This window comes from Bos indicus x Bos taurus, chromosome 11 (assembly GCF_003369695.1).
Source record: "Bos indicus x Bos taurus breed Angus x Brahman F1 hybrid chromosome 11, Bos_hybrid_MaternalHap_v2.0, whole genome shotgun sequence".
Classification (NCBI taxonomy): domain Eukaryota; kingdom Metazoa; phylum Chordata; class Mammalia; order Artiodactyla; family Bovidae; genus Bos; species Bos indicus x Bos taurus.
The window spans coordinates 25,628,795-25,650,862 of NC_040086.1; the positions used below are offsets into that span (position 1 = coordinate 25,628,795).

A 22,068-nucleotide genomic window follows, 5' to 3' on the forward strand; every position below is an offset into this window, starting at 1 on the left:
ACATGGCCACTCCACTCAGACCTCATAACATGCTGTGGATTGGTTGTGGAAGGACTCGGGAAAAACAGGGCTTTGAATTCCCCCTCCTACATAGAACCCGGGAATATTTATCCAAAGTTGAGCCAGGGTGGCTGGCCAACTCCAAAACCCACAGCCTGGGGCTGATGAACCAGAGCACAGACTGCCCAGTGAGACTAGCCCTTCTGTTAGGCGGTGGCGCAATCCTGTGAAGCCCCCTCGGTTCAGATCCTGGGCCCTCACGACAGTCCCCAGTGGTGCAGACCAGGGGGAGGGCATTAGGAGACTGCTCTGCTGGCCAGTGTTCTACGGGGAATTCTAGCAGAACACGACACTCTAAAGCTGCTACTTTAGGGACGTGTTCAACCATGCAACAGAATGCAAATCCCTCTCTAGTCTTTTCAAGTTTTTCCTAAGTCCGGTTTTCATTCTGGCTATGAATTAAATTCTGATGTCTTAAATCATGCAGAAAAAAAAAAGGCGGGGGTAAGAAGTGACTGAACTTATTAATTATATGGCACTGAAGCTCAGCTAGAAAGCAAGAATTACATTTAAGTTTCTCTTCACAAGACTTATGTAGGTTACCCTTAGTAACAGAAGAATTTTACTTTTCATTTTATTCAAGCTGAAAAGAAGCTGAGCCTTAAACTCTGACTTCACAAGAAAAGAGATTCTTCTGGGGAAAAAAAAATGAATAATCAGTCAAGCGAAAAACAAACAAGCACCACTCACCCATCACGCAAAAGGATAGCTTAAGAGACTCACTTGTTTAGTGTTTGAAAATATTTTCTACACACTGCTTTGTAAATTATTTTCTCGTAGGTGTGACACATCCTTTAGTAAGAATCCAGCTTTTCCTTGGCTACCTAGATATATTTCCATAGTTTCTATCAAAACAGATGGCTTTTTCCTGTATGACTGCAATTATCAAAAAGGAGCAGGCTTATTGACAATAGCATCACCCTTCATACAAATAGGCATGTTGCTAATGCTCTGGACACTGTATAGGCCAAACAGAAAATCTCATTCACGTGGGCCTAATTTTGATTTTGCGATTATTCAGACTGAGGCTGAGCTGAAGTTTACCTCTGGGACTGAGAGTTTCATTGAAACTTGGGAGAAATGTGGCCGTCTCTTGGGGACTGGTGGCCAGGACATAAATATCCCAAACCAGGAATTTTCCCTGATGCAAAACAAAACAGAACACAAGTCACCGAGCACGTCTCACACATCCCACTCTCAGTGTGCCCTTCAGCAGGTTTGGCGACTAACCTTTGGTTGGTGAAGAAAGGAAGTGGTACTTCGCACGTGAAAAATACAAAACTGATGAATAAAGGGGGATTTCAATCCGACTCAGAGGCTTCACGGTGTGGCATGTCAACTAATACGGTAACCAGAGGCTACTGTCGCCTACCCATTAGAAAGCAGTTCCCTAAATTTACTATGTACCATTTGGAGTACTGAAACTTTCATTTTATAATATTCAGTAATTTGAACACTTCACTGATTGAAACTTGCCTTTTAAGGCTCCTTTTCAAGTGTAGGATTACCACATAAGAAAACATTGGCAATTTTTAAAAATTTCAACATATATTGATATCATTATGATACTATTTTCTAAGAGAGTAAAAGGAGGATGATCTAGTAAGGTTCTGTGTATGAAAGTATATTGTAAACTTCAACTTCTTTATATAAATGCTTGTTAATATTTTTTTTTCTTACTCTTTCAACAACCCTGAAGATTTTCAAAATTATGTTAAGTTTTAACAGTAAAAACTTAGGTAAAGTCAGATGGAAAATACACGTTCTAATTATTTAAAAAGTATGCCTAAGTAGCAGCCCATACATAATCTCATGAAGATTTTATGCTTCTTAGCCTCAAGACACATTTTTCCTTTGCTAAGACACTTATAACTGTGCAATGACCCTCGATTCCCTATTATAAGGACAATTTCTTTTGTAAGAAATTCTCAGTTTCTCAAGAATCTCAGAAATTCAGTTGAGCCAGTTTTATTCAGCAACCTGTCACAATCACTTGGGCTTAACAAGTTTTTCCTCCTTTTCTACTCATTTCAGACTAGAAGAAGAGAACACTGCTAGAGCAATGCCCAAGAAGCTCAGAGGAGAGATCTCTCAAGAAAGCAAAGTAAGTCCAATTGTTTGTTATTTAATGGCAAGTTAATTTTGGCATGTTGAGAACTAGCTCGTCACACCCCACAGATGGAGCATTGTAAACAGAGGGGCAAAGAGTGAATTGTAGTATTCAGTGCCAGCGTAGTTAAGGGAGTGGCAAAGAGCACAGGTTCTGGAGCCATATTGCTTGGTTCAAATAAATACTAGCCTTAGCACTTCAGAGCAGTATGACCTAGGGCAGCGAGTGGTCTCCATCCTTTTTTGTACCAGGGACCAGTTTCGTGGAAGACCATTTTTCCATGGACTGGGGTGGGGGTGGGGTGGTGGTTTGGGGTGGTGGTTTCAGGATGATTCAAGCACAGTAGGGCTTGTACTCTTAAATGCTGCCACTGAGCTGATAGTAGGCGGAGCTCAGGCGGTAACATGAGCAATGGAGAGTGGCTGTAAATACAGATGAAGCTTCACTGGCTCACCTGCCACTCACCTCCTGCAATCCGGTTGTTAATAGGCCACAGAACGTACTGGTTTGTGGCCTGGGGGTTGGGCACCCTGACCTAGGGCACATTTCTAAACTTCCCACTGCCCAACTTACCCTCTCTGTAGGATGTAGGATGGGAATAATAATGTTAGGGACCTCAGAGTGCTGTCATGATAATTAAATGAGTTGGTATGCATTCAGTGTTTAGCTCACAGTAAACATCTGCTAATTATTATCACTTATCACTAATTATATGGAAAAAATTAGAGCAAAGATGATAGGGACAAAGAGGCAACACAGCACAAAGGACATCCCATTTTGCCAAAACTCTTATCTTTCTGATGCTCCCCTTTACCATGCCAGACACATGCTTACAGCTGAGTAAAGAAATAAATAGGTAAATCCCTGACTCCTTAATGAATCAGTTTTTGACTGTGAACACATTCTGCTCACTCCTTTGGGCCTTAACTTTTTCATTTCCAAAGAAAGTTACCAACAGCTGCCACTTGCTACCTCAAACTGATGATCATCAGTTTAAGGAAAAAAGCAGACCATTTCAAACTTACTGGTGGGATATCAAAAGTCAATGATTTTTTAAACCAACTTTCCTTTGTTACTGAGTTCATATGAACACAGTCAGTAATACTGGAAGGATACTCCATAATATCCTGAGTTTTGTTCCCTTTCAAAGAAGTCTTCTGACTCCAGCTAGCCAGAGGGAATGTGTAGACACTGTGCTAGGCCCTAAGAGATGGCTGTTCAAACCTCAGTGTGCAGAGGAACTCCCTGGGGGAAACTGCTGACTTTTCAATATCTATGGACATAGAGAAGGAGCTGTCCAACAGAAAGTTGAGTCTATGATTTCATATGCATTCTAGATCTAGGACTGACTCATCAACATATGTGAGTTGCCAGCCGGAGAAGTACCATACAGGTAAAGTGAATAAAGAAAAGAGTGGAGAACAAGATAAAGAGGTGCACCAGCATTTGGGAGGCAGCGTGAGGAAGGAGCCCTGAAAGACAAGGAAGAAACAAAGGCCAAAGAAGGCCACAGAGGAAGAGCGTCTTGAAAAGCCAGTGCACAAGAGTGTCAAATACCAGAGAAAGATCCAGAAAGCTAAAGACTGAAAAGCATCCAGTGGCTTTTGTAATGAAGAGGGCACTCCTATTTCAACCTTTGTCAGTGAAGCTTCAGTGAAGTTGTGGAAGAAGCATCTGGGCTGCAGTGATTGAAGGAATGAATAAGAGGGGGAGGAAATGGAGACTGTAAACACAGACCACCTTTTCCAAGAGCCTGGCTATAAAACAAGAGAAGGAACTATGGTGGTGGGTAACGTGGGTGTCTCCATGGAGAGAGTCCATGCCTGATGGGCTATTCCATTTTCTCTTGTAAAGAAGAGCTGATGAAAGTAGGGGGCTTGGGTTTGGGCAACGACACAAAGGAGGCCCTCAGCAAATACGTGCAGTGGCTGGACAACCAGGAGATGAAGAGCACTTACAGAAGAAAGGGAAAGACAAGAATAAATGGTGAAGCAGCGAGCCCTTGTTGCTGTGTGGAGGAGGGGCAAGACGAGAAGTCAGGACTCTCAACGCTCAAGGTGAGTGAGGAAAATAAGACACAAGGGGAAAGTCAAGAGATGTGAGGGTGAATGTATCTGGTGCCACTGATGTGACTACTGCAGCTTGATTAAAACAAGAAAATTATAAATAGACTGGTAAGGGTCAAGGTCCAGAGGAGAGGGAGGGGAAAACACTGCTCCAATCAGAGAAAGATAATCAAAACACGGCATGTCGTTCATTCGCCTTGTGCTCATTTTAAGCCTACTGTAACTCCTCTTTACCTTCATACTCTATTCCTTAATTCGGACTTTTCTGCTTAAAGAGAAAAACATACAGTTTTGATCCTAAAATGTTCCCTATCACGTAGGAGAAGATGGCTTCCAATTAGTTGGCATTTGGGGCTTGGTCCTCTCAAATCTTCAATTCAGCATTAAAAATGCCTGCTGAGCACTTTGGTTATAATTTTTGAGACAACAATTAAGACTCAGGAAATAAAGGCTCCTTAAGGGAAAACGTGATTAAAATGTTTTACAATTTAAATACTACTATATTTGAAATTAAAAGACGCTTACTCCTTGGAAGGAAAGTTATGACCAACCTAGATAGCATATTCAAAAGCAGAGACATTACTTTGCCAACAAAGGTCCATCTAGTCAAGGCTATGGTTTTTCCTGTGGTCATGTATGGATGTGAGAGTTGGACTGTGAAGAAGGCTGAGCACCGAAGAATTGATGCTTTTGAACTGTGGTGTTGGAGAAGACTCTTGAGAGTCCCTTGGACTGCAAGGAGATCCAACCAGTCCATTCTGAAGGAGATCACCCCTGGGATTTCTTTGGAAGGAATGATGCTAAAGCTGAAACTCCAGTACTTTGGCCACCTCACGTGAGGAATTAACTCATTGGAAAAGACTCTGATGCTGGGAGAGATTGGGGGCAAGAGGAGAAGGGGACGACAGAGGATGAGATGGCTGGATGGCATCACTGACTCGATGGATGTGAGTCTGGGTGAACTCCGGGAGTTGGTGATGGACAGGGAGGCCTGGCGTGCTGCGATTCATGGGGTCGCAAAGAGTCGGACATGACTGAGAGACTGATCTGATCTGATCTGATCTTTGTATTAATTTACCCATTACTATTCATTATTTGCAGAAGACCTGGAAATGGAACACCTAGAGAAAATCCTGTTCATAATTGAAGTTGCCAAAGATTCACTGTGGATGGTTTCTCCTGTTAAGTAGCAAACCATTTATATTGTGAATTTCCTGGGTCACCCATGATTCAAGCAAAGTGAAGCTCTTTATGATAAATTCCAAGTTATTAATCACAAAACTCTGTCACAACCTTCCCCTTGTTAGATCTCACTGTCTACAGAATGGACAGCATGACTTTCTTCTCCTCTCATAAGAGCTACGAACCTGCCTGGGAGATTTCTAAAAGTCCCTCCGATGGCACACTGAATTCCTGTGTTCTTTTCCTATTGTGCTACTAGGGAAAGCCCCCTGAATTGCTCCAACCCACTGGTGCTCCCCTCTTGCTTATAGGCCCTCAATCCTGAGTGTACCTGCCACATAGTTAAGTGTTTCACAGGCTTCCCAGCTGGCCCAGTGGTAAAGAATCTGCCTGCCAATGCAGGAAACTCAGGAGACGGGTTCGACTCCTGGATCAGGAAGATTCCCCTGGAGAGGGGAATGACTGCCCACTTCAGTATTCTTGCCTGGAGAATTCCATGGACAGAGGTGCCTAGTGGGCGACAGTCCTTGGGATCACAAAGAGTCAGACATGACTGAGCATGCACACGTGCACGTGCCCACACACACAGGCGCAGTATGGCAGGTCAGGTTCACAAGTGTGGGTTTTATCTCACTAGCTAGATCATAAGTTCTTCAAGAATGAAGACCTTTTTCCTTTTCTTCACATCTTACCCAGGACCTCATGCTAGCTAGGTATACAATGGATGTTTAACAACTACCTGGTTAATCTATTAACTGATTGGGTTCTAAGTTTGAGAGTGAATGGCATCAATAGGCCATGGATTATCATCATTATCAGAAATTTCACCTAAGAATGAGGCTGTTTGCAGATCAAATCACTTGTTCTAACATGACCTGAACTGGCCTGTTGAAGTAACAGATAATGCTGCAGAAAAGCTGGTCCTTACAAGTTTTGTTTTTCTAGCTTGCTTTGTCAACGCATTCCACAAGAGGTGAACTCCTCATTCCTTCTGCTCAAAAACATATTTAAAAAATGGTCTTAAAGAGATCTGGCACCAGAGAGAGAAGTTGGCCAGGCCCCTCTCTAGGAACTGAGAGATAAAAATCAGTGACAGATGACAGAGTATCTTTTTATGCCAGAACTCTCTGCAAAAGAGCCCCACAATACAGAAACTAGGATTTCATTCCACACACTGAACCTCAGCTACCCCTGGGTGGAATCTGGAAATTCAGAAGGCCATGAGCAAAAAAACAAAAAAACAAAAGCCCTCCAAATCAAGCACTAGCTAGGCAGGGCCATGGTCAAAAGGAGACCAAGTAGACAGCTGCCCAAAGTGGGATTTCACCAGCAACAGGAAACCACATTCCAACTCTACTTTTAGGTCCTCCCTTATGTAAGGCTCCACATTCCATTACCTAGATTCACCACTTTAATTAAAAATGTATGCCTGTGTAATACAACATCAGTCCCAAGGAAGGTAATGACTGGGGTCATTTACACGTTTGTATGAAAGGAAAGGGTGGGCACAAGTTTGGCTTACAGGCAAAGAGGAACACTGAGTACTCAAGCAAGCCCTGAGTGGAACGAACATCTGCACCTTGACAGTCTTGCTCAAAGCCTGGCCTGGAGTCACATCACTAAAACCAGAATCAGGGTTTCTACACATTAATGGGATAGCAGGTGCCTTTTTTCACCAGACCATTGTTAACAGATCAGGATGGTACAGGGAAAACTCCTAACCTTTAATCCCGTCCTCTAGGTTCATGGAATTTAGCAATAAGAATACACAGAAGAACTGTACAAAAAAGATCTTCACGACCCAGATAATCACGATGGTGTGATCACTCACCTAGAGCCAGACATCCTGGAATGTGAAGTCAAGTGGGCCTTAGGAAGCATCACTACGAAAAAAGCTAGTGAAGGTGATGGAATTCCAGTTGAGCTATTTCAAATCCTGAAAGATGATGCTGTGAAAAGGCTGCACTCAATATGCCAGCAAATTTGGAAAACTCAGCAGGGGCCACAGGACTGGAAAAGGTCAGTTTTCATTCCAATCCCAAAGAAAGGCAATGCCAAAGAATGCTCAAAGTACTGCACAATTTGCACTCATCTCACACGATAGTAAAGTAATGCTCAAAATTCTCCAAGCCAGGTTTCAGCAATACGTGAACCATGAACTTCCAGATGTTCAAGCTGGTTTTAGAAAAGGCAGAGGACCATATCAGATCAGATCAGTCGCTCAGTTGTGTCCGACTCTTTGTGACCCCGTAAATCACAGCACGCCAGGCCTCCCTGTCCATCACCAACTCCGGGAGTTCACTCAGACTCATGTCCATCGAGTCAGTGATGCCATCCAGCCATCTCATCCTCTGTCGTCCCCTTCTCCTCCTGCCCTGAATCCCTCCCAGCATCAGAGTCTTTTCCGATGAGTCAACTCTTTGCATGAGGTGGCCAAATGACTGGAGTTTCAGCTTTAGCATCATTCCTTCCAAAGAAATCCCAGGGCTGATCTCCTTCAAAAATGGACTGGTTAGATCTCCTTGCAGTCCAAGGGACTCTCAAGAGTCTTCTCCAACACCACAGTTCAAAAGCATCAATTCTTCAGTGCTCAGCCTTTTTCACAGTCCAACTCTCACATCCATACATGACCACAGGAAAAACCATAGCCTTGACTAGATGAACCTTTGATGGCAAAGTAATGTCTCTGCTTTTGAATATGCTATCCAGGTTGGTCATAACTTTCCTTTCAAGGAGTAAGCGTCTTTTAATTTCATGTCTGCAGTCACCATCTGTAGTGATTTTGGAGCCCAGAAAAATAAAGTCTGACACTGTTTGCACTGTTTCCCCATCTATTTCCCATGAAGTGGTGGGACCAGATGCCATGATTTTCGTTTTCTGAACCACAGATCAAATTGTCAACATCCGATGGATCATTGAAAAAGCAAGAGAGTTCCAAGAAACATCTATTTCTGCTTTATTGACTATGCCAAAGGCTTTGACTGTGTGGATCACAATAAACTGTGGAAAATTCTGAAAGAGATGGGAATACCAGACCACCTGACCTGCCTCTTGAGGAACCTATATGCAGGTCAGGAAGCAACAGTTAGAACCGGACATAGAACAACAGACTGGTTCCAAATAGGAAAAGGAGTACGTCAAGGCTGTATATTGTCACCCTGCTTATCTAACTTATATGCAGAGTACATCATGAGAAATGCTGGGCTGGAAGAAGCACAAGCTGGAATCAAGATTGCCAGGAAAAATATCAATAACCTCAGATATGCAGATGACTCCACCCTTATGGCAGAAAGTGTAGAGGAACTAAAAAGCCTCTTGATGAAAGTGAAAGAGGAGAGTGAAAAAGTTGACTTAAAGCTCAATATTCAGAAAACGAAGATTATTGCATCCAGTCCCATCACTTCATGGGAAATAGATGGGGAGACAGTGGAAACAGTGTCAGACTTTGTTTTTTTGGGCTCCAAAATCACTGCAGATGGTGATTGCAGCCATGAAATTAAAGGTGCTTACTCCTTGGAAGGAAAGTTATGACCAACCTAGATAGCATATTAAAAAGCAGAGACATTACTTTGCCAACAAAGGTCCGTCTAGTCAAGGCGGACTAGTTTTTCCAGTAGTCATGTATGGATGTGAGAGCTGGACTGTGAAGAAAGCTGAGCGCTGAAGAATTGATGCTTTTGAACTGTGGTGTTGGAGAAGACTCTTGAGAGTCCCTTGGACTGCAAGGAGATCCAACCAGTCCATCCTAAAAGAGATCAGTCCTCGGTGTTCATTGGAAGGACTGATGCTGAAGCTGAAAACTCCAATACTTTGGCCACCTCATGCAAAGAGTTGACTCATTGGAAAAGACCCTGATGCTGGAAGAGATTGGGGACAGGAGGAGAAGAGGACGACAGAGGATGAGATGGCTGGATGGCATCACCAACTCAATGGACGTGAGTTTGGGTGAAGTCCGGGAGTTGGTGATGGACAGTGAGGCCTGGAGTGCTGCAATTCATGGGGTCGCAAAGAGTTGGACACGACTGAGTGACTGAACTGAACTGAACTGGACTGAAGGGATGTGTGGAGTCCCTAACCTCTAGGCTGGCCAGCAGGAGGAAATGCTATAGTAACAGAACCAGAAAGCCCTTACTCTCAATATTTTTACTAGTAATGGGCTAGGATCTGCAACTTCCTTATTCTCTTTACAGCCTTCTCAATCTGAAGAAGATTATTCAGGAAATTTGAACAACAAAGAGTTATCTATTTTAATCACTCTTCAGAAAAGCATCTCTGACTTTTCTTAAAGACTCAGATGTTCCTTGTACTTGTCAGAAAACAAATGTGGCTTAGGTCAGCATCTGGAATGGAGAAAAATATACAACCACACACACACAAAAGATAATTAAATTAATAAGGAATCCTTTTCAGACATAACAGCCCATAGGCCAAAAAAAATGTTTTCAGAACTATCCAGAACCAAGTTATAGAAGTGACTTAGAAGCTAAATTTAAGTGGATTAACTGCTGGAGGGCACTATTCAGGAGACCATCATGACCTGTGGGCCATGCCAAGAATAACACCCCAAATGGTTAATGGAAGAACCCATGGATAAAAAACGTACAAATAAAAAATATGTTGCAGGTTTAAAGGCAGGTTTATCATTTCACTGCACATTTAGAATCTACAGCTGGGTTGTTCAGCTATTCTGAAACAAGACACCTCAAAAAGACGCCTTGCTGGTCATCCACCCCAACCTCAGATGCATTGTAGAAATCCTTTCAAAATATACACAGCATGTGATCAGTTTTCCTTGATGACTTTCAATGACCAGCAGCTCAGTATTGTGGAAATCTGCTGGTTCTCTTGATGTAGAATGCAAACTTTCACAAAATTTTTCCTTCTATTAAAGTCTGAAATCCATCTTCTACTTTCTCAACGTCAGCACAAAACAGAAATTATGTGCCTTCTGCGACATGGTGGCCTCTCAGCTACACAAAGGCCATTACCACGTTGCCTCTAACTAGTCTTCTCCAGTCTAACTCTTTCCAGATGTTTTGGCTTCCTTCTCATCTTGGTCACCCTCCTCTGGATAAATATTAGTTTATCAGTGACCCTCCTAAAATGGGAAGCCCAGAGCACAGTAACATTATAGCACTATGATGTGGGTTTAGTCTAACCAGAAGAGTTCAGGGGGACTACAGCCACAAGTACCTAGAAGCAGCAACTGTGGCATATGCTTCCTCAGGGCTCACTGCTGCTGCTGCTGCTGCTGCTGCAAAGCTGCTTCAGTCGTGTCCGACTCTGTGCGACCCCATAGATGGCAGCCCAGCAGGCTCCCCCATCCCTGGGATTCTCCAGGCAAGAACACTGGAGTGGGTTGCCATTTCCTTCTCCAATGCATGAAAGTGAAAAGTGAAAGTGAAGCCTCTCAGTCATGTCTGGCTCACTAGGAAAACCCAATCCCCAGGATTTTCTCATAAAAGCTGCTATGAAGCCAACAGCTCTCATTCTATATATGTGTAATTTTGACTTAAAAAAAAAAAATCAGAACCTGAAACGTATCTCTATTAAATGTTATCTTAATAGTCTCAGGCCATCAAACCAGTTTTCTAAGACTACTATGAAATCACATTTTTCAACTATGATTTTGACACCAGATACATCCAATAAAAAACCATGCCTAGAGAATAACATGACAACCAACTGCCCAAAACCCAGCTTAAGAACACATCACAAACAAAACAAACTTCTAGTGTATACTTCCTTAATTTCATCCCCTTCCTTCCATGCTTCATAAAGGCAATGGCTACAAGCCTGAATTTGTTTGTCACTCCTATGCTTAAGGACTGTTTTGAATTTGAGTCCATCACTAATTATATTTGTTGTATGAAAACCTAATAAGCACACAGTCTAGTCTGTCTTCATTTTAAGTAATTCAAATGCTGAATAAAGCAGCACTGTCCTCATCTATCAGACTCGTAATCCCATCAAAACAATGAGGTGACTCAGGCATGACTAATTCTTTGGGAATCCTTACTAGCTCTCAGCAAATAAAGTATGAAGTACTTGCAAGTCGTGTATCAGATGATCCAGTCTGAATCAACCAATATCAACACAAGTGTTTGGTCACTGATAAAAATATGCCTCTCTCTTTTGAAATTTTCCTGCAAGCTTGGAGGATAACATTCTCATTCCACACATCCCCTAGATTATTGACTTGGTTCTAGGCTAACCTATACCCAAGGCTGTAAGTTATCTGGGTCCATGGGTTTGCCTTTATCCAGAAGAGACAGTATTCTTTTTCTGTTACCTCACCTACATCTGGCTTCAGGGCCTTCCTTCCAGTTTACTGGTAGAGATAAAATTAAAGCAGGAGTTAAAAAAAATCTGTCCTCTTTCTATCACCACTATACTATCAACCCCTTCCTCTCTCTAGAATTTTTCTTAACAAGCAAACTAAGGGGCTTTTATCTGCTATTTTATAGTCAGTGTTGTCCCCATTATACAGACTGACAGTCTGAAGCACCTAGGGGCCCCCTACTCACCCCACATTAATCTGGGAGGCTTTTTCCCACAAGTTTTGGCTTGTGTACAATTCTTCAACCTCCTTCTCCTCCTGTCAATCCAGGCTCCTCTCATTTCACTCTAAAGCCTACAGCAGGGTAGCTGCAAGGTGGGCCTCCAGATCTCTTGACTGGACAGCAGTCATGGAGGAGCAGTTCAGAGTCCAGGAAGGTCTCAGGTCATAGGCTTATAAGGCCAAAGAAGACCATGACCAGTTTGATCCCTGGGCTGGGAAGATCCCATGGAGGAGGGCATGGCACCCCACTCCACTATTCTTGCCTGGAGAAGCCCATGCACAGAGGAGCCTGGCAGGCTACAGTCCATAGTGTCATAAAGAGTAAGACACGACTGAAGGGAATGAGCATACAGCACAACGTCCTTCAGTTGACAGAAAAGGAAACCGAGGGTCAGAGAGGTGAAGTCAAAGCAAAAGCAAATGTCAGAGCTCACGTTAGAACACAAGATTCCTCAAAGGTAAGGAAAAACACAAAAACGGGCTGAGCCTCCTTTCTACATAACCAGTAACCAGTGGGATATAAATATGGCTCCAATATTGTAGGACTAGGAGTCCCTTAAGTACTTCATAGATACATAGATCTGCTAAGACACAAAATGTCTTGTTTCAAAGTTTCATTTTGGGGTTAATAATTCAGTCTCTGAGACCAAACTGGGGCTAGGCAGAAAAAGGTACCAAAAAGGAAAAACAAACCCACAAAATCCACAGCTGCTTCACCATGGAAAGAGATTACAATTTATTTGGAAGGAATAAGCATTGAGCATATAAATTACAACAAAATACAATAATGATGAATAACAAGATAAGAGGGTTAAATTAATGGTAGAGCTGTTCAGGGGGAGAGAGGATTAGGAGCTGGGGTAGAGAGAAAGGGAGGTGGGTATGTCTTCTTTCCCAGCAGTGTCTCAGCAGCCTTCTGTCTCATTTCTCTCTCTATAAAGCAAAACCTGCCTTCTACTTATCTACAAGGATTCTGGGAAGACATAACAGATAGAAACGTACAGCCTGGGAGGAAAGTTCCTAGTATTATAATCACAAATGAAGGTGGAAGCCAACTATGGTCTACTGTAAAATCCCCAACTCTGTACTATGGCAAATAAGATCTTTCAACTTCATAACATGGGTAAGGAGTAAAGTGATAATCCTTGCATTATGCAACTTTCAAGGAAAAGAAAACAAGAGTCACTGTTATTTCCCAATATCACTGGCTTAACAGGCCTACATCTTAGTTTTTGTACTCCCAACCCCTCCTTTCTAAGACTGGTACAGTCAAAAGGTTCCACGAAATATTTTTAAAATACATAAAATGCATATTTTTCCATTTTTGTTTTGGTTGTTGACTAGATGTTTTAATATCGCAACTAAAAAAATTTCCACTGCATAGGTTGCTATGGGTGATTTCCACTGCCACGTGTTTAATTAAGATTGTATGGTTATTTGTATCTCAAAATTTTCCAGAAAAAGAAAGGCAGATTTCACTGAAAATTTACCTTAAGTGAAAAATGATTGAAACAAGTTGGGGAAAAATATACTGAAAGTCATCTGCCATGAAAATAAGTCAAAAAGGGGGAGGGTGGGAGACCCTTTTAAAAGCATCCCAGAGTGAATAGAAGGCAATGGAGGTATTTCTCCCACTGGGGATTAGTGCAATGAGTCTGATGCTGAGACCTCAGTTCTCTGCAACAGAAGGCACTTTCTGCCTCACACACACAGGTGCCACACTGGTCCAGGGAGGGTACAGAGCCTTGTTCAAGAGTCACAGCTAGTGAATAGTGGCAGTGCTTAGTAAGAACCAAGTCTCTGTTCAGGACCCCATGCTCTATCATCTAGGTTTGGGGCATATTTGGTTTCCTACTGCTCATTGATTCAAACTTGAAACTTGCTTGTGAAATTCCAAGATGTATATCCAGAGATATTTTGGTCTCTAGAAAGCCCCAGACAAGTTGGCTCAAACAAACTATTCAGGGGGCTAGTTGGGGTCCCTTTTAAAGCAGGAGTCACTCTGCTTTGTGGATTCTGAGCTAAAGGGTGAATGGCCTTAAGGTGAAGTTATCATCTTTGCGTGGAAAAGATCTGGATCCAGCACCCTACTAGGGACATAAAATACACTGGATTCTTTTAAAAAAAAACCTTGTAAACAAAACACTGGAATTAACATGATCATTTCTGATCCCAGATGATGCAACAAATCGTAGGTGCACACACGCATAACTGTGGAAGATCCAAACCAGAAATTTCTAAGATTTAAGTTAACAGAGACATAAGCTTAGATTCCCAAATGTGGAATGAGGGACAAAGATACAAGTAATACAAACACCTCATAGAGGAAGGAAATGGCAGGTAAGTATATGTAAATTCAAAGGGAAATAAGAAGTTGTCATTTGAGCTTTTAATCTTCTCATTGTACAACTGATTCACTTTAGCATAGATAGAGCAACCTTTGTAATATTTCCACTAGCCGAAAAATTTCTCTTCAGCTAAACTCAGAGTACCTGAGAGCCTGATTAATATTTCTTCCAAGAACATGAATTAAAATTAGCAATGCAACAAAAATAAAACACTGCCCATCCACTTGTGTGCATACAGCCACCTATTTGGCTTATCCTAAGTCAACGCAGCCCAATCTTTACCATGATTAGAACCACAGATACCACCTGGACTGGCAAGTTTTCTGATCAATCTTTCACTTTCTTCATGAATAATTTTCTCAGAAGTAGTTTATCAATAAATCAAATGTGTGCAGTTTTACCAAATTCACTATTTTTAAAAAATCTGTTTATAGTTCATCTCCCCAATGGGATGTGGACATTTTAGAGTAGTACAAGGTTGTCCCGGCAGTAGGTTGATGAAACTGCAAACTGGGTTTTCTAACTTTAAAATTAGGATCTTCTCACTATCTTTTCAAGAAAGAAAAGCCAGCCTTCTTTTATCCTGGGCCATAGATGGACCCATTACCCCATGCAACGATCCCACAGATGCGAGTCTGAGAGAAAGGGTGCCCCCAAGCAAGCCACCGCCACCCCTGGAGGAGTGAGGTCAGAAACAGATCGCACTGCTGGCGGGGCACAACCTCCACACTGGGACCTCAGCCTGCACTCAGATTCACTGACTGGATGTAGGCTCTGAACGGCTCCTAGGTGCATGAATTTCAGGGCTCTTGGACCTACTCAGTGTAGCTACAACTCTATACTATATACAAAAGGGAGCTGTATGTTTTGCTTTAATTGAAAAAGAACACCCTTCACTCTTGACAAGCCCTGCAGTCTGGGTTTCATCTTCCAACTCTATAACTGCCTTGCTCTCTGAACCTCAGTTTCCTCAACAGGTAAAGAAGGGTGTAACACTTTCTCTCGGTGTCTCTATACGAAAAATGCCCAGTTCGGTGCTTGGCCAACAGTGGAGGCTCAGCAAAGGTTGGTCTGCTCCCTACTGACTTCTCTGCTCAGAATACTTTCTTGCTGTTCTCTGCATTCCTGGATCAAAAGCTACTTCTGATAAACCTCCCGAATAGTCTAACCAAGTTCCAAGTATGACCCTACTACTGTACAGTTTATTAAAATCATCTCTCTCTCTGTGGTTCTGATCATGTTTAAGTTCTCAAATTTAATCTTGCTACTCAAAGTGTGATCGGCAGGCCAGCAGCATCAGTATTACCTGGAAGTTTGTGGGAAATGCAGAAACTCAGGTCCCACCCAGGCCTACTTAATCACAATTTATGAGAACCCCACCTCAAGTGATATGTTTACATATCAAAGTGCTCTGAATATAGGTGTAGTAGTATAAGCATTCTGTTTATACGTAAACTAATAAATAACAGGAAGGATACTTTCAAAGTTGTAACTTCTGGTTTCTAGGATGTAACACATGTCAGACTGACTGATGATAACCTTCCACAAACTGAATGTTTTCAACACAGGATGATGAAGTTCTAAAGCCTATCTTTGTTTTTAATGTACGCTGTCATTCTGTATATGGGCCTCCCCCCACCATCAACTTTCTGAAATATTTTTTAGCTCTTTCCAGTTATATGTGAAAGTACAATTTTTAAATGCTCCTGAAAGTAAAATTTATGACCCAAATTCCTCAAATGAATCACCAAATGCTGGATATGGGAGGCTGGTAACTCTGTGTATCAGGAAACAAAAACCAATCTGAGTGAGTCATCTCTGTGATCACAGATAACACAGCCACAGCCAGGCTTGGTGCAAACAAATGGCTACAGCAATCACACACCAGAATCTCGTGTTTAATGGTTTCTCACATTAAAGTGCATCAGTCAGCTCTGCGAAACCAGGAAGTGGAACCCAGGACACCACATAAATAACAAGTACACTCTCTTCAGTTGGTTATATTTCATCCTTCTGCTCTAAATCTATTTCAATTTTTGGCAGATATATAAAAATGAAGGTGCTGTTTCGTCAAGAGGGAAGCAGAAAGGTAAAAAGGTAACTAAAGCTGACAGGACTTTAGAAATATCTCATAAGAAAATTTCAGTACTTTTCAGAGGCCTATTTATTGAGGCCTTTGATCCAAAACAAAAAAGGTGATCAGAAGCTGGCAAATGTCATTACACTGAGTGCAAACTATAATTGTTTCCATCTCACTGCATATTAATTTTGACTGGGTTTTTAATTTATATTATCTATGTATCAAGAAACATTTACCTTCAAGTTTTTACATTTTATCAATGGAAATATATGTTTATTTAGCAGTAAGAGAGTACATATGGTAAAAAAAAAAAAAAAAAAAGGAAAGTAGCAGCTGGCAAGTGCCTCAAAACAAATGAAACAGAGGACGTGGTAACAGGCTATAGCAGCAGAAGTGCCTATTATCATTTGATTCCATGCATATTCTTTATGCATGCTTTTTCTCAGACACACCAAGCTTTAAAGAGGAGATGAGTGGGAAGTAAACGCGTGTTACACAGCACTGCCATGTAGATGCTGCCCCTCGAAACTACCCTCCAACTCCAGAGTGAAGAGCCAGGCGTCCCCTTAAGCCCCGGGATAGGCGTGTATGCCAGAACCGAGCCTGCCCGGTGCTGACCAGGCACAGGGATGAGGCTATATTTATCAAAAGGGGGTATCTCCTGTCAACACCACATGCCCATTAGCAGGCAGGACTCCCAGGGAACACTTCTTAAACAGTAGATAGGAGCTCCTAAACCCGTAATCTGAAAAAACTGGAGGCCAGTTGGAGGCAATGGCAGTAATTCCAGGCCCCCACCTTCACAAGCACCCTCCCAAAGTTAAAAAAAAAACCCAAAACTATAATTTCTGAAATAGAAACAGGATTAAATAGCCCCATACAGCCCATGCCACTCCCATTATTTGTATGCAGCATACACTACCTCATAATGAAGGGAATAAAAGGTGCCATGCTGAGAGCGGAACAGGTGCCATCCATGGGGGAAGGGTAGAGTCTCCCCAACACCAAAAGTAAGAGAAACATGCTGGGATGACGGTTTAGTTCTCCTGTATCACTGAAAAAAAGAAAGTATTGTACATAAAAGGTTTAAGACTTGAGGCGGAGGCACTGTCTTCAAACATTTTTCTCATTAAATAATTACATGTTGAGTTGGCCAAAAAGTACGTTTGGGTTTTTCATACCATCTTATGGAAAACTTGAATGAACTTTTCGGCCAACCCAATATATAAAGTGAGACTATGATCAGGGGTAATTGTCCTTTTTTGCATTTCTTTCCTCCACTTACTTCATATCTTCTTACTGTGCAAATAAGGAAGAACTACTGGCAAAGCCGCAGACTGGGCTTTTGCACACGATTCTCTTCTCAAAGCGTATTATTTGATAATTAGAGTTTTCTGTTTTGATTTGAGCTGTTCAGACAGTAGAGAGATGCCAGTTCCAGAGTATGAAATGTGAAACTTTCAACATCCAAATGTACTTAAGAAAGCGTGAACAGTCGCTTACCAGGGCCAGAAAAGCCGGTCTGCACAAATTACTAATGTGAGGAAATGTATCATAAACAGAAGTAAAAATTCACTGATGCGATTTTATTTTCTCATTACAGACAATTGGTATAAATTCATGCCAAGTGCAAAAACTGCTGAAAGAATAAAATGGCCCATGCTCTAAGATGTCCATACTAAAAATTCCACTACCAGCCACAGACTGTGATGGAAAGGACAACAGTGAACTTTTTTTTTAATCTGCCCTGATTAGAGTGGAAGCCCTCTTATCAGCTTTATTTTGTGTTTCCAGGGCCGCTGGCCATCTTCACCCAAGTGGAACAGTATCATTTCTGATCATACATGACCAGATGAGTCAGCTGCAATAGACCAGTGATTAGAAAAAAAAAAAAATGACAGGTGTGTGTTAAAGCAAACTCAATGTGTAAACACACAGGCTCTTAAATTTAAGGGGAAGAAAATGATTCTTAGAAGAAATCACAATACGCTTCTAAAAATCTAATTCCTGTAAAACATCAAAAACTTTAAAAACAGGATTTGTAAAAATGTAAAATAAAATCTAAAAACCTGATTTTATATAACTTTTCAGGTACAAATCTGCTACAGAGCATCAGGCAATACAATGTAATAAAGAAGCACGTTTAAAAAAAAAAATCCATCTATGTTACAAGGAAGGAGCTGATTAAAAACTGCTGCCTGGAGGGAAAAATCTCAAAGTACTTCACATCCTTGATTCCACTTTGGCCCACCCTGTTCTCTTCTTACCTGTCCACAGTACTGGCCACAGTTTCCAACTGTTTGAGAAGAAAGGGATAGAGTTCAGGGAAACGAGAGAAAAATTCGCTCCCTGTCATTCTGTGGAGGTAGAAAAGGAGATAAATTATTATCATTTATTTCCTCTGAGTTGATAAAGCCTTTTTATTTATTCATTTTTTTTAAAGAATATCAACTAAGATCATTTGTTTGAATATTTAATGAAATAAAGTTAAGAACAAAACTTAACATCTGAAGAATTGAATTCTTTTGGATTTTGGAAATGCTCTTAACACAAGGAAGTTTACCTCAAGATTTAAGATTACATATACTTATAGGTCTTTAATATTAAATTCTGACAGGGAAGAAATGTGCAATTTGTGAAAATGCCAAATTTCCACAATTGATTTGGACCATGAATATAATCAGCACCTGGTTGACTGAGACTGATTCAGCTTCTGCAATAAGCACAAATGTAAAACAAGGTTTCTCCAAGTTGGCATCAATGACATTTTGGATGAGATAACTCCTCCTTGTGGGGGGCTATCCTGTGCAGTGCAGAAGGTTTAACAGCCTCCATAGCTTCTACCCATGAGATGCCAGTAGCACAACACCACTCCCCACACCAACTGACAACCAAAGATCTCTGTGGACATTGCCAAATGCACCCTGAGAGGAAAAGAAAAGTTCCCAGTTGAGACCCACTGGTCTGGAGCATGATCATCAGAAGGCATGGCGTGTAAGGTTCTGGAGTGCCAATTTGCAAGGATTATCTTCTCCCTCTTTACAAGCACTGCTCCCTGCACTCTGACAAGATTCTGGATATAGCTCTTCCAACTGTACAATTGACAAAAAAGCCCAAGCTAAATATGGCACTTGGTTAAATACTGTGTCTCCAAAACTATGAAGGAACTACTCCGAAGGGGTGACACACATATTCCCAAACCTGCCCCTTTTATCAACTCTAGATGCATTCTCCTAATAAAGACCCCAAATACCATTTTTCAAAAACAGAAGCGTATTTTACACACAGTGAAATGCTCAGACCTTAAGTATACCATTTGGTCAATTTTCATAAATGCATACACTCATGTAATCCACCTCTATGAAGCCTGAGGAGATTTCCATCATTCTAGAAACTTCTCTTGCACCCCTTTTCCAGTCAGCTCTGAATCCCCAAAGCAACCACAATTTGATTTCTATCACCACAATTTGGTTTTGTCTATGCTAGAATTTCTGGAGAAGGCAATGGCACCCCACTCCAGTACTCTTGCCTAGAAAATCCCATCGACGGAAGAGCCTGGTAGGCTGCAGTCCATGGAGTCGCTAAGAGTCGGACACGACTGAGCAACTTCACTTTCACTTTTCACTTTCATGCATTGGAGAAGGAAATGGCAACCCACTCCAGTGTTCTTGCCTGGAGAATCCCAGGGACGGGATGCTGGGTTGGCTGCCGTCTATGGGGTCGCACAGAGTCGGACACGACTGAAGTGACGCAGCAGCAGCAGCAGCATGCTAGAATTTCATATAAATGTAATAATGCGCTACTTTACTTTTTGGGTCTGCCTTTTTTCCACTCAACATAAAACTTATGATATTCATTCACGTTATTCAATGTATCAATAGATTGATTCTTTTTGTTGCTTTGTATTCTACTGCATGAATGTACAAGTCTGTTTATCCATTCTTCTCTTGACAGACACGGACTGTCTCCATTTGTTGGCTTTCATGAATAAAGCTGCTATGAATATTCTTGCACAAGGTTTTTTGTGGACATATATTTTAATTTTTCTTAGATAAATATCTGATAATAAAACTAAAGGCTAATATTTTAGAAAACTGATGGTTTTCCAAAATAATTATAATATTTTGTGCTCTCAACAACAATAAGCAAGCATTCTAGTAGGTCTATATCCTTTCCAACATTTCCTGTTGTCTTTTTTTTTCCATTTTAGCCATTCTCACGATTTTGGAGAAGAGTGATTACTTTTATTTATTGCATACTTTAAAAAAAACTTTATCACAGTATAATTGCTTTACAATATTCTGTTAGGTTCTGCTGTACAGTAAAGTGAATTAGTTATAAGTATACATATATCCCCTCTTTTTTAGATTTTCTTCCAATTTAGGTTACAACAGAGCACTAAGTTCCCTATGCTATATAGTAGGTTCTTATTAGTTATCTATTTTATACATAGTAGTGTATATATGTCAATCCCATTCTCCCAACTCATCCCACCCTCTTTCTTCCCCGCTTGGTATCTTAAGTTTTTTTCCTACATCTGTTGCAAACTTTTTAAACCTTACCACAACTTAATAAATTTCTTTTCATAACTACTTCATATTTAGTAAAATAAAAATTTTTTGAAGTCCTTACTCATTTCAAATTATAGATTTATTGAACATTTTTTGGGCATTTTATATAAAGAAAGCTCATTTCCTTCTTTATACTTACATATTTTTATGGGAAAAATTAATAAATGTTAAAAGAAACAGACTGCCCAGTGCCTCTTCTCATAGAAAACTAGGCAAAAGTATCTTGGCTTTCTCCTTTAAAAAATTCAGTGGATTCAAGTACACACTTTTCATTCGACTTTTTTCCATCAAAGAATATGCATATTACATATACTATTGTGCACCTTGATTTTTTTTCATCAAAACCGTATCTACAAAATCATTCAATATCAGGCACCCTGATCTATTTCTTTCCATTTAATGACTGCAGAGTAAACCATATTATAGCTACGTGTGACTTAATCCCTAATGGTTAGGGCTTTTGGTTGTTACCAGTCTCTTGCTGTTACAAAGGATCACATGTATAAAATTTTTAGTTAAAAATGCAAACCTGGGTTTTGCAAGGTCAATGTTTTATTGAGGGGGAAGACAAACCAATTCCCCTACAGGCTATGCCACATTCTTTACCATCTCCAAGCAAAATGGTTAAAAATATCAGTTTCCATTTTTAGTGGAGTCATTTAAAGGTAAAACTCTAGGAGTTAAGTACTGGGATACTTGAGTACTACCTGCCCATACAGAACATCTCCATCTACACAACAAAGCCTGGAGGACATATCTTCTCAAGGAATCAGTCACTATTCTCCAGCAGCCTAGTATCTCTTGGGGGAGTAACAAAGATAAACATTCTCCCTTAAGTAGACCATATGCTCGTTATCACCATCATCTAGAAACTGCCTTGATAAATAACTGGCCCTGCTGACCACAATACTGCCAGAGACAAGGGCTGAGGAGCTGCTATTCTAAAATTAAAGTCTTTTTTTGTTTTGCAGTGCCACACAGCTGGCATCTTAGTTCCCCAACAGAGACTGAATCCGGGTCCTCAGCAAACAGAGCACCAAGTCCTAACCACTGGACCATCCTGGAATTCCCTAAAGTCATTGTTTTAAT

General features: G+C 41.1%; 1 protein-coding gene across 4 annotated transcripts in view; it reads right to left on the reverse strand.

Annotated features, from left to right (window-relative positions):
• THADA (THADA, armadillo repeat containing) overlaps positions 1-22,068 on the reverse strand; it is a 335,976-nt gene that overhangs the window by 174,505 nt on the left and 139,403 nt on the right. For all 4 annotated transcript variants that reach the window (XM_027555132.1, XM_027555129.1, XM_027555131.1 and 1 more), the window contains exons 27-28: positions 18,676-18,765; positions 17,331-17,462 (exon numbers count right to left, since the gene is read on the reverse strand). In XM_027555132.1, coding sequence (XP_027410933.1) covers positions 17,331-17,462; positions 18,676-18,765 — 222 coding nt within the window. The remainder of the gene's footprint in view (positions 1-17,330; positions 17,463-18,675; positions 18,766-22,068) is intronic.